We start from the raw sequence: 13,561 nt of genomic DNA, 5'->3' as shown, positions 1-13,561 counted from the left end.
TTCCGGACAACTGTTGCGGAAAATGGGCCTAGATGCAGGGGATTCTTGAAATGCATTTTCAATTAAATTGACTTTTTAAAACAACAACCTCACGTCGCCCAATTATGATTTTTTTTAATGCTCGTTCAAAAAGCAATTTAATTACATTAAAATTTAGAAAGACGAAGAAGAAAGAATTTTTTTTTTTTTTTGAAGAGAGTTAAAGCACACGCGCCTTTATATTAGATGAAATAGAGGTAGATTTCTGTGAGTGATGCAGTCTTTGTTCCTTGTGAGACGGGTCCAAATCCTTCCTTTTGGTGCTGTTCAATTGTCGCTAATTGTACTGTATGAGACCAATAACAGGGGAGCGCGCACAGCCTGCAGCCACAGGGCGCACGGAGTGGGGAGAGGAGGGGAGGATGGTCTCTTCCTCTTTTTTTCCTCCCTCCCCTCGCCGTCTCTCCCTTAATCCCATTTGCCATTGTACATGCCCAATCGCCTATACTTTCCGCATTTAACTTGGATGACATTTTTATTTCATCATTAGCATCAGACACCGACTGACTGACACGCTGGGACACGAAGAGGTTTTTTTTTTTCTTTTTCTTCTTCTTCCTCTTCTTCTTCTTCTTCTTCTTCTTCTCACCCCCGCTTTTTAGACGGAAACACTCCGGGATGAGACATCCCCATGATTGTCTTTTTGTGACACGTATCAGCGCTTTATTTTATTATTTCACCCGCGGAGAAGGAAGTGTGTTTTGACGACGCTCTCCGTGTGTGAAGTCGAGTTAGAAAAACAGGAACTCCACGTACCTGGGATTTCCACAGCCTGTAAGTCAGCAATTTTTTTTTGTTTTGTTTTTGTTTTTTTCCTTTCACCCACTCCTCTGCTTTTGATAAGATTTAAAAAAAAAAAATAAAAATTAAACCCTGGACCTCTGCGTTTAGACCGCAGCTGCAGCGATGCCAGAGACAACACAAGAGACGTGCGCTCCGGCCAAGGATTCCCCTTTCTTCATCAAGAACCTGCTGAACTGTGACAGCAAGCCGTCTAAACCCAAACCACCGCTCGTCGCCTCCGCTAAGGCGGCCTTCGAGGGAGGATTTTCCCTTTCCCAGGTCGGGGAATTCAACTTTCCACGCTTCGACGTGCCCGCGCAGCGGTTCACTCTGCCGGCGCACTACCTGGAGCGCACCTCTGCGTGGTGGTACCCCTACACCCTCGGCTCGGCGGCTCATCTGCACAGAACTGAAGGTAAGATGAGTGATACCTATGTAGTCTGATTTTGAACAATAAACGCGACAGAATAAACCAATTCGGTTTTTGCACGTACCTAAAACGTCTCCGCAGAAGACAGATTTCCCATAAAATCGCGCATTTCGTGCGTTTTCCTGAAAGGTTTTGTAGGCGTGTGGAGATTTAACACCTTGTCTCCTACGTAACCTACTTTGTTATGCCACGACACGGAATAATAGATCAATAAACCGACACGCGGTGCATAAAATGAAGCAGACATGATGAAACCATTGGATGAGGGCGACGATGCGCAGCTTGCTTTTGATTTGTCTCCTCGCGCTTGTGGTGCGCGTCTCACCCCGAGGCTTCGTCACTGACAGCCTTTTTTACACATCCCCGGTTTTTAAAAAAAATATGATTTATACACGTATGATCATAACGAGCTGACCCGAACAGGTCCGTTTTAAAATAAAGAACTAACGTAACTTTGAAAATCAAATTTTTTATTATTATTAATCTTTCACAATGTGTTTATTTGTGGGTAGAAAAACTGTTTGACAGACAACTGTTTCCCCAAACTCTACTGAATGGATCATATCAACAGGCGGTGATAAATGCCCCAAAACGCATAAAAAGCAAATGTTTTTTTGTTTTTTTTTTATTATAATTATTTTTCTGACATTCCCCCCTTGCTCGTGTTTCCATTCCAGCAATCGAGAAACCAGGAGCCAGAGATTCCTCCCCGACCTCTGGCACGGACAGAGACTCCCCGGACCTTGTGCTCAAATCCGAGCCGGACGCGAAAGACGACGACGACGAGGACGAGGACGAGCACAGCAACAACAAAAGCAGCGACGAGATCATCCTGGAGGAGAGCGACGCGGAGGAGGCCAAGAAGGACGAGCTGGAGGAGTGGAAGAAGCGCGACGAGGACAAGAAGCCCTGCCGCAAGAAGAAGACGCGCACGGTGTTCTCCCGGAGCCAGGTGTTCCAGCTGGAGTCCACCTTCGACATGAAGCGCTACCTGAGCAGCTCGGAGCGCGCCGGTCTGGCCGCCTCGCTGCACCTGACGGAGACCCAGGTGAAGATCTGGTTTCAGAACCGGCGGAACAAGTGGAAGCGGCAGCTGGCCGCCGAGCTGGAGGCCGCCAACCTGAGCCACGCCGCGGCGCAGAGGATAGTCCGGGTGCCCATCCTCTACCACGAGAACTCTGCCTCGGAGGGCGCGGGGGGCGCGGCGGCCAGCGTGCCCGTCAGCCAGCCGCTGCTCACCTTCCCGCACCCGGGAGTCTACTATTCCCATCCCATCGTCACGTCTGTGCCGCTGCTCAGACCGGTTTGAGAACCGCCGAAAAGAGTTTTGATGTTTCATCTTATCACAAAATAATTAAAAAAGAAAGACAATATTTTTTTATACAAAGTCCGGCACTGCGAAAAAACAAAACAAAAAAAATAATAAACTAAGAAGAGACTGTCACTGTCAGGCAAACGTGGACTTATTTTGTCAGATAGGTGATTGTGTCATTTCCCATAAGGGTACCGATGATTATTATTATTATCATTATTATTATTATTATTATTATTATTATTATTATTGACATCTCAGGAGTCTGCCCACTGTATGAGTGTATCTTTTTTTTAATTTTCCTGATTGTTACTGGAAAGGCCAGATCTGTGCGATGCAAAAAAAAAAAAGAGGGGGGCGGGGGGGACTTGTTTACATAAAAGTGGCGACCTACTTCTCACCTAACACCCTCATTTGAATTTTATTTCCTTTTCAAGAGCTGGTGACAGTGCTGTCAGATGAGTGAATTCACTAAACGTGAAATACTTGTTTTCTCTTTTTTTTTTTTTTTTTTTTTAAGCGCTTGAAGGGGGACAATCAAGACACTCCAGCTGTATAAAAAATATCCACGTAGCTTTCTGTTTTTAGTGATTCTTTTAAAAGCTCCTTCCACACAGACAGTTCTCTTAAGCACAAGTCTCCAATGACAATTTGTGTTTTTGAAACGGAAGGATTATAAATAATGAGACAAAAAAAAATCACTGGTGTAAAAAAATAAAATAAAATAAATGTATATATTTAATGAGACGCGGAAAAAAGAAAATTCCTTACACGCTTCTCATTTGTAAAGTAAAAAAAAAAAACACGTTTTGATATTGTATTGCTGGATCATGTTGTGAAATAAATCGAAAATATTCCTTACGTTTCGTTTTTTGCCTTATTACACTTTTTTTTGTTATCTGGCTACCATTTAATATATGTAAATATGTATATTTTATTAAAAGTTAAAGCAGGACTTACTCTTTGAGAAACAGCAGGTGGCTCCTCTGCCGTCGCCCAAGTGTTGCGCATTTTAAAACGTTATTTTACATCAAGAGGGGCTCGGTCAATTACGTGCGTAATTGGCACCGTCTTTCCAAAATTACGGGTAATGTATTCGAGGACATTATTCTCTAAGTACGAGCCGGTGTCCTTAGCGTTTGTGTCCTGACAAGCTGAAAATATCGATTTATAATTGTTATTGCATTTGTTTTATTTTCAGTGTATTGTTGCACCATAAACCTTTTTTTTTTTTTTTTTTTTTTTTGCTGCATGGCTTTTTTAACACTAGAATTTAAATAAGATAAAGCAATTTAGCAACATTAAAAATAGCCTATAAAATTGGCTGGTAACGGCTTTTCTTTATTATTTATTTATTTTATTTTTTTTATCTGTGATTACATATAAATAATAACATAATAGTAATAGTGCACAATGAAAGCTTGCAGTATTGTACCGTAGCCCAAATTACAGCCCCATCCATATTAAAATGTGAAAAAAAGAAAGAAGATGTAAATCTTCAAATTGGAGATACATTATTTAACAGGTACTTTGTCTCAGAAGGTACTACAGGTGTCACTGCATTCAGAACGTTTAGCTCATGCCAGGAACATATGATGGCAAGGACATCAGATGTTATAACCAAAACACCTAAAAAAGTTGATTAAGTTGTCAAGCGCGCCCTTTATAACCACGAACACCTTATTCAGCTCGGTTCGTAATTATTTAAGGCGCATTTTTGAAGTTTGAATAAAGATGCAAAACACAACAAAATTTTTAAGGCCTTCTTCTGCATGAATCAGATCAGACGTAGAGACACATGGTGTGTTTATATCTCTTTTTAAAATGCTCATATTATGTCCAAAGTTTATGAGGGAGAAAAACACGGAACTCAGACCAGGAAGGTGAAGAGAGGATCTCGCTTGTGCAGAAACGATAATCTGATGGTGATATTTAAATATTGTTGTGGAGAATTTAAAAAAAAAAAAGTTTTTCTATTTTAGCAGAATTGCCCTCTAGATTTTATTTAGGAGTCCGGGGTTAGTAACTGTCGTTTAATTAAATCTGGTATATATATATATATATATATATATATATATATATATATATATATATATATATATATATATATATATATATGTATATATATATATATATGGGTGTGTGTGTGTGGAATGATTTTCATTATTGGAAACTAATCAGTCAGTATGAACTCTGTTGTGATGACCTCATCAAGAGACAAAGGGTTCATTCAAATATCATCACATCATCCGGGTATATTGACGCGCACCTTACCATGAACACTCAACACGGCCCCATTACTGCAAATTAATAGATTAGTAGAGCATTATTCCTCTGGCACATATCGATCTGTGAACGTCTGCAGCACGCTGCGTCAAGTAAAGCTAGCAGCTTTCACGCGCTGCTTCGGCCAAGCTCATGACCTTGATTTGCGCGCATAAATTGAAAAAAAAAATAAAAAATCACCACTCGATAATATCCATTTGTGCGACATCTTTATGTAAAGGAGTGGAGAGGGGGGCGCAAACGGGGAAAAAATCAGATTAAACGCATTTGCACAAACAGGGACAACTGACGTGACCGGGTGTACTGTATTAAAATGGAGAGCTGAATGGATAATATTCAGCAGTCTCCGTCACAGGACTCAGGGGCCAGTTGGGAAACACACAAGTAGAGTGAACTTCTTGCATAATGCCAACCTGTCCTTTTTATTATCGAGTGTCATGCGCAGAGGTTAAAGCATCCATATCAAAAATTTTGTCGCAAAAACGGACTGTGTGAGGCAAAAAAAAAAAAACAAAAAACAAAAAAAAACAGGGAATTTTTCCAGGAATTTTTCAAAGTGGCCAGATAAGTGTCACTTGTGATTGGTGTGGCACACTGAAAGCAAACACAAGAAAGAATTTCAAAAGTTTTGTTAATTCCATGTTATGTTTCTGTTGATCATTTTTTTGGATCTTGTGAGAAGAAGGAGTGCTGCTATGAAATAAAGGGCATCACACAAAATGTATGTGTTGATATGGGTATCCCATTATGTTTTACATGAGCCTTATATGTAAATCATTGGTGTCAAATGGACACCACATGAATTTTAAAGGCTTCATGCGGGAATCATATAAAATTTATGGCTTTCACTTGTGCATCAGACATAATTTTGAAGATTTACTTTTACATCACTTTAGTTTTCTTGGTTCCGCATGATCTTTACATAAAACCCATGAAGTTTATCATTCCAGATGGGCATCACATAAAGTTTAGAGGTTTCACATAGATGCCTTATGTGATTTACAAGTTTCACGGTGGCATCGCAGGTATTATGTTTATGGGTATCTGTTGGGTGCTTCTTGTACATCACAAAGGTTTCACATGTCAACATGTCTTTCACATATACACCATCAACATGTTCCAAATCATTTTTTCCTTGTGCAAAGCGTTTTACATTATCCAAGATACAATTTTAATGTAATGCTTCACATGGCCATCGCGTTCATGTGACCTTACGTTTTCTAATGTGATTTAGGAAATTATGTCTTTCTGTCAGGGTTGAACTGTAAATGCCCAATGTAATAATGGCCATGCTTCATATGAATGTGCTTTGAAGCTTTATTGTCTCAATGTTGCTGTTTTTTCATTATATCCAAGGACAGACAAACAAAAAACACTAGCTACTTTGTTTATCTTATGGACCATAAAATGACTTAAGCAAAGTCATTTTTGGATGTGTTTTCTATATCTATGTTTTTTAAGATACCGCCCCTAACAGTGCATGCATTGAAGTGAACTTTGGTAAAGCATTGGACTAAATGTCAAAGAAATCTTAACAAACATAACATGTGAGGATAAATTTGATCATTTTATGATCAAATATACTAATGAATTATCCACAAATATGCAAACTCACATTTAAATGGAGCATGTCCCCTAGACAGTAAAGACCCAGGAGACTGGTTTGTGTTTCCAACAGACATGCTATGTAGTCAATTGATTTAGTTTATTTCAATGAAGCCGGTTCACAGCAAATGCCATCTTAATTAAAACACTTGACAAAAGTTCCGTTTATTTAGTTTATAATGCCAAATGATGCAAGGTTGTCCATTTAAGGCAGGTCATTCAGTTGCTCAGGTCTCGCAGCAATCCCTCCTTCTGAGAAAGCATGTGGCGACAGTGGACGTTTGATTTCAACAAATTGTAGAATATGTTGTTGACCTTCTTTGGAGTTATAATTTGACTGAATGAATAAATGTTGCTACCTCTTGAAGCTTATTCTCTCCAATCTTAAAGGAAATATTCTTATTTTTTATATGAATTAGAAAGCTGATGCTGCTAATCTTCTGAGTTTCTGTGACTTTATCATTAAACATGCTTGGGGAAAACGGTCAAACTTGAACGTGAAAGAAAACAAAACCCTCAGCCTCCACAATTAAATGTAGAGTATCAAGCAACAGATAAATGCCAATCAATAATCAGAGACCATGCCAAGGTGATGCCCTCACCGCGCGCTCCCGCGTCACCTATCACTCGTCTGAAGAGGAAATCTTGTTTTTCTACCGACGCCATTTGCTTTCCTGATTGAACGCGGGCATCAGATTTTCATCAAAGTTCTATTAAGTGAAACATAGGTTGCAGAGCAGCGTCTGATTGGAACAGTTTAAATTTTAATTGTGTTTTTAATTTGACATATAGTTGCTGTGAAGAATGACACCAAAACGCCGAGGGGGCGGTCGATTTTCTTAATTTCTCCCCGAGGAATTGATGAGTCTATCAGGGCAGTAGATTGGAAAGCCATTAAAACTCAATGGTTGGGTTGTTAATTGGAACTTGATGGATAGGAGCCCTTGGATAGGCTGTGGCTGATCCAATCTTCCTGACTTTGTGTTTTCCAATAAATTACCCAGTTCATTTCCACACTCAGATTACATAAATTGTACACCTTCAGGGCTCGGCTGCTCTGCTTGCATTTACAACTCTCTCCTTTCTCTCTTTCTTTCATTCACACGCACGCAAGAAAGGCGCGCACAGAGGAGGGGGGGAAAAGGAGCAGCCACCGCTTTCTTGAATGAAAATCGAAACATAATCAACGTTTATACTTAGAAAATTTATTGATATCATTTTCTCTGGTAATTTCCTTATTCTAGACTTGGACACGCCATACATCATAATACACACGTGTAAAGGCTCTTTGTTTAATATTTATCGGAGCTTGATTCCCAGATCAAAGCGCCTCATAACTTCATCTGTCTTTCTCAGAGCTTTCTCTCCTGCTAAAGATCTTGTTCAGTTATTGTGGTAGGCCGGCCGTACGCCACCTATCATTGTGATAGAGCGCGAACTTCAGGCGCGCTCCTCTGCTGCTCGGGCCTTAAGACACACAGGGAGGGGATTATTGTTGACACAATACCAGAAAACAACCACAGCGCGCCTTTTGCCACCACTGACCTGTAAACGTCAGCTTCCCCGTCAAGGTGGTATGCGTTATTTATTCTTTTTGTTTCAACACTACAGCAACGCGTCGTGTCCACTATCGCCGATATTTTGTTAAAGTCGTCTGAAAGTGACGGAGGAGGCGCGGCGACGCGCTGACACGGGTCTTTGTATGAAAAAAGCGGCATATAAAAAATAAACCCATTTAAGTGTCATTGCAGATTTCACGCCTTATGTGTTACCACCATAAATCCAGCATCCGCCTCGACTGCCCTCGTATAATTCCGCCCTCCCTCCCTCCCTCCCACCCACCTCCCCAACCCCCTCCCTGAGTTTCAGCGGGACCGTTTAGCAGCTGCTGGCATTGCTGCCACTTCAGAATATTTACGCACGGCTCCAGATGCCTCTGACGACGGCAGGATCTGATGTCAGCATCAGCAGCGTCACCTCACCTGCATAATTAACCCAGCTTCTTTTCTCTTTTTCTGTTTTTTTTGTTTGCTTTCTTTTCACAGGCTGTCCAAACAACATACCGGTTGTGTTGGTACCAAGAAGGTTGTTACTGCACCAGGCAGCCACCGTAGCGCCATTAATTGTGTTCTGCTGGGAATTTAACACTTCTGGTTTCGCGGATTTTTGCCAGCAATCAAATTGACCACATCGCTTGGTTATTTTTGATACGGGCAACATGGGCCCACTGCCCAGGGCTCCATTCTACCAGAGGGAGATCAGGACAGTATTTGTCATATTCGACCAAACCTATCTCTTACTTATTTGTGTGTCTAATCAACGAGAGCGTCCCTCTGTGTTGTGTGCAGGGTAACCAGGGCCAGAATTGTTTGATCACTACTTGGTGCCAAAATTTCTTTTTGAAGTTTTTCTTTTGTTTTTGCTCATCTGGACTGCTTTTGATAATCTCTAACGTCTGAAGTGTCATCAGACGTCCAGTCTACAATTGATTGTATTCAACCTGAATGCCAAAGTTTTTTTTAAAGACATACAAAGTGACATTTCTAATATTAGCAGTAAGTTCCTTCCCAGGGTGACTTTTTTTTTTTTGCTAGGGCGGGACAAGCATCTAAGTGAGGCTGTCGTTGATTTCTAATGGTCAGATTCATATTGAGTGCTAAAGTAAATAGTTATTTTACTGTTTTTTTAATGCTTTGATCAGCTTGAAATAGAAAACACCCAGTTTGATCAAACTTGAAGTGCATAATCTGTAGAGCACAGATTGCTCATAAAAACAGTTTGAGATTTCTAAAAAATGTACAGTAAAACATAAAATAGCATTTCTATTGTTCTTTGTTTTTTGTTGGGCATTCTGACCAACTTAAATATTGTCAAAACTGGAAGGACAATGAAGGACTGACCACAGGTAGTTTTCATATAATAGCTACTGAACAGAAATAGTCTTTTTTTCCCATGCTTTGATTATAGAACCACAGCATTACATGACTGAGATTAGGTAGGTTTTGGCCTGAAGTTTATGGTACTTATGAATTGTTAATTAATTTTATGGATTCTACTTTGTTAATGAGCTTATGAAACCACATATGTAAGTTCAAAGCATAGACGAAAAAACAAAAACATTTGCAACAGATGATGACTTTGACAAAACTCTAAAAATTGAGAAGATTTTTCTCTGCATGAGAACAACTAGCACATTTGCAAGGTTTTTAAAACCTCAATAAATCTCGATTTTACATAGTAAATATTTGAAAAACAATTTTGCACTTCAAATTTACAGCAAAATTAAAGTCAGGCTCATTCTTGATCAATCTAAGTACGAATGATAAGTCTGGAGATCTCTACATCCTGTATGAGAAGTAGAGCGCTCTTCTGGGCCCCCTGCTGGCCTGGGGGCCTGAAGCAGCAGCTTAGTTTGCAAATGCCTCGGTTCGGCTGCGTATCTGTTTGCATGGTCCTAATGTTAGAGTGTGTCCGCAGGCAGACACAGTCTAATAGAGACGCACTCATACACACCTGTGTGTACCTGTGTGTACGCGCGCGCAGCCCCCCACCTTTTCAGAAGGTGGTGATGCGCGCTCAGTATGCTCCCTGCACCGCCGCGTGCGCGCCCACAGCCTCCCACCACCTCCAATCAATTAGTCAATCAATTAGCCGGCCTCCACTCCACGCGCGGTCATCACGAGGCAGATTAGCTCAGTAATGATCAAATTAATTCTTAATCGTAGATAATGGACGGGGAATGAGTTTATTATTTTCAGGGGGGAGAAATGAGTTGGGTCTTTGTCTTAGTTCCAAAGGCTTTGTGCGTGTTACTGTCACGGCAGCCAATTTGGCATGCATACAAAAAAAAAAAAAAAAAGGTTTTAATTCAGGTCATCCACAAATGACTGTCATCGTTTTGAAACATACACTAGGATAAAAGAAAAAATATGGAACATTTTTACTAAAAACATGTATTTTGTTAACATACAACCACTCTAAATATATGGACAATATTTACTTACATTTTACTATTTATTCTAATTTAAAAAATGACTTTATATATTACGCATTGCATGCAATAAATAAATAGAAATTTGGCCACATCGATATTGCATTTTACAGTTCCACGTAAGTTCTGAAATATGCAATTTTGGGCATATGAGCGCTCTCTCCCTCTCCACTTCCCATCTCAAAACCCTGACAGGAGTTTGAAATTTCCGGGCTCATACTGGGTGCTGCGATTGGCCCAGTAGGAGCTTACCTACATGCAAATGAAGCAACGCAACTTTGTTGCCTCGGATCCAGAGCGTGAGGAGGAGGACCGGGAATACACTCATGTTCCCCGAGCTCTAGAAAAAACACCTCCACCTCCTTCAGTGTTAAAACGCTACAATTAAACCGGCTGGGGGGGGTTTAAGAAGAAGAAGAAGAAGAAGAAGAAGGGGGAAAAAAAGCGGACAAAAGAAGCTTTGGTAATTTTTACGCGCCAGTCGTGTAGAAAGCAATCACGGAATCCAACGGGACTAACCGATTCAGTCAATACTTCGCTACTGTTATGAAGCGAGAATGAGTAGCGCAGACGAGAGCGGGAGCAAGTGCTCGTCGGGCCCAGTCTCCAGCTTCACCATCCAGTCCATTTTGGGCACGGCGTCCGATGAGCCGCGCTCCGGAGCCAAGGAGCTGTCCAAGGGGCCGTCGCCGCCGAGGAGGCGCTCGCTGTCGGTGTCCTCCGAGGAGGAGTGCAGCGGAGGGGAGGACTCAGCGGACTGCTTCTGCTCCGACACGGGTCAAAGCGAGCCATGCATGCAGCACCAAGCCCACAACTTCTCCTGCTTAGGTCAGAAATCTATTATTATTATTATTATTATTATTATTATTATTATTATTATTATTATTATTATTATTATTATTATTATTATTATTATTGCTAATAAATTATTTGGTGTTGGTTGGCTTGATTCTAGCTGCTATGTTCAAACCACACTCCATTAGTTTACATTCTAACACTGCAACACTCGCGTGCAGTGCATTCACTTCCACTCGTGTGTGTGCGCGCACGAGCTCAGAGGCAGCGGCGAGAGTGGAAGGTCGCATGTCCTAACAGCCCCATGTCTAATCCTCTCATTTCAAATTTAATTGAGCCCCACTAATTGATGAAGCATGTTTCCAAAATGGCTGCACCAGGCCCTGCACACACACACACCGTCAATTGAGCGTTAAATATAGCGGAATTTAATTAATAGCTTACTGTAGCTGTACTAAGCACACTCGACATTGATGTGTTTATTCAGGAAAGTCACCATGTTTGCCACTCATTTAGTTTAAGTCAAACTCACTCAGTTTGACTGTCTAAAAAAAAAAAAGTAATTCGCATTCTCTCAGTGACTGTTAAACAGTTCAGGAACGGTTCTGATCATGCGCTTTTCTTGACGCGATCAGGTGCCGCTAAAGGTCTTCTCTCCGGGACTGACGGACTCGCACGGCGGCCGCACCTGTCCCAGCCTCTGCTGCAGGATTACAAGAAGGAGCAGGACAGACCGTGCCATCAGATGTCTCCTCTGTCGGAGGAGAGACAGGCGGACGGCGCGGACAAGCACGGCAACTCGGCCAAGAAGAAGACGCGCACCGTTTTCTCCCGGAGCCAGGTGTACCAGCTGGAGTCCACCTTCGACATGAAGCGCTACCTGAGCAGCTCGGAGCGGGCCTGCTTAGCGTCCAGCCTGCAGCTGACGGAGACTCAGGTCAAGACGTGGTTTCAGAACAGGAGGAACAAGTGGAAACGGCAGCTCTCCGCCGAGCTGGAGGCGGCTAACATGGCCCACGCCTCCGCACAGACATTAGTGGGGATGCCGCTGGTTTTCAGAGATAACAACCTCCTGCGCGTCCCCGTCCCTCGGTCCATCGCCTTCCCGACGCCCCTGTATTATCCGGGGAGCAACTTGCCAGCATTACCTTTATACAACCTGTACAACAAAATAGAGTACTGATAGACTGTTCTCCTTGTTTACCACCGCAGTCCAGGTGAAAAAAGAGACGCATTTCAAACAATACAAACTTTATATAAGTGTCTCCGTAATTCCATGTATATTAATTGTATCACTTTATTTGTTGGGGGAAAAAAAAATCTGTACTTTACAAGAGAAAGCAACCAAGCTTCCCCCATACATAGAAAATACACCATGTGTATTGCTTATAACGATAGCAAGAAATTTGTACCGTTTTTATTTTTTATTATCTTTCACTGTTACAATATTGGATTTGGGACGTCAAACAAAAGCTTTATGAGTGGATTTGAAAGAAGCTGCTTTTACACTTTTATTTATAACTGATGATGTTATTCACCTAAGGACAAGAAAAGACACAATTCTTCCATATGAGGAAATATATCATTGTTTTTTTTTTTTTAATTGTAATTTAGATCTCCAGTTATAAACACATTCAATAAATTTTTCTATTTCAGTGACAAGTGGGATTGCTTGGTTTTATTATACGGAATTTTAATTTTACTCCTTTTTGAGATTTTTAGATTTAGAAGGCAACAAAATCAACTTTTCTGGTGACCACAAAGTACATCATAAAAAAAAAAACCCAAGGGAAGTTAGGGGGATTATTTGGGGGAAGACATTTTTAATTTAGTTGTTATTGCTATATTTAATGTGGTTTATTTTCTGTCTTCTTGGAACCAAAAATAGTAAATTATTACGATTCTGTGTGAGAATCTCTGGCATGTATGTAGTTGTTGGTTTTAGAGCATCAGCAATCATTTGGTGAAATGTCATAAAAAGAATTTTAAAATGAAAACATGCATATGAGGGCTGAAAACTACAGCATGTTAAGTAAATTAAGTAAAATAACATCCAAAGATAATTTTCTAGTGAAAAACATTCAGAGAGCTTCACCTTATGAGGAATAAATAATAAGCTGAGATACATTGGAGATATTTGTCTAAGGGAAATAATATTGCCTCCCGCTCCAAAACCAAAATTGCGACACAAAATTACCAACTTCCACTTTTTAAGCCTTTTTTATGTTATTTGTCTCATATTACTATAGATTACAAGTGACCAGGGAACTCTGTCACAGATTAAAATATGCATACTGGGAGATAAAGTCATTTTCAGGCT

At 40.8% G+C, this 13,561-nt stretch overlaps 2 protein-coding genes across 2 annotated transcripts; both read left to right on the top strand.

Moving 5' to 3' along the window:
- Positions 1–215: 215 nt before the first annotated feature.
- Positions 216–3,425, top strand: hmx3a (H6 family homeobox 3a). Its single transcript, XM_032554140.1, has 3 exons — positions 216–813; positions 931–1,237; positions 1,930–3,425. The coding sequence occupies exons 2-3, from the start codon at positions 946–948 to the stop codon at positions 2,559–2,561; spliced, it is 924 nt and encodes a 307-aa protein (XP_032410031.1). The 5' UTR covers positions 216–813; positions 931–945; the 3' UTR covers positions 2,562–3,425.
- A 7,239-nt stretch (positions 3,426–10,664) lies between these two features.
- Positions 10,665–12,903, top strand: hmx2 (H6 family homeobox 2). The gene is made up of 2 exons (XM_032552437.1): positions 10,665–11,274; positions 11,877–12,903. The coding sequence occupies exons 1-2, from the start codon at positions 11,004–11,006 to the stop codon at positions 12,422–12,424; spliced, it is 819 nt and encodes a 272-aa protein (XP_032408328.1). The 5' UTR covers positions 10,665–11,003; the 3' UTR covers positions 12,425–12,903.
- The last annotated feature ends 658 nt before the right edge of the window (positions 12,904–13,561 follow it).

Source organism: Xiphophorus hellerii, chromosome 22 (genome assembly GCF_003331165.1).
Source record: "Xiphophorus hellerii strain 12219 chromosome 22, Xiphophorus_hellerii-4.1, whole genome shotgun sequence".
In the NCBI taxonomy this organism is placed as follows: Eukaryota; Metazoa; Chordata; class Actinopteri; order Cyprinodontiformes; family Poeciliidae; genus Xiphophorus; species Xiphophorus hellerii.
This window is presented reverse-complemented; position numbering and strand designations above follow the sequence as displayed.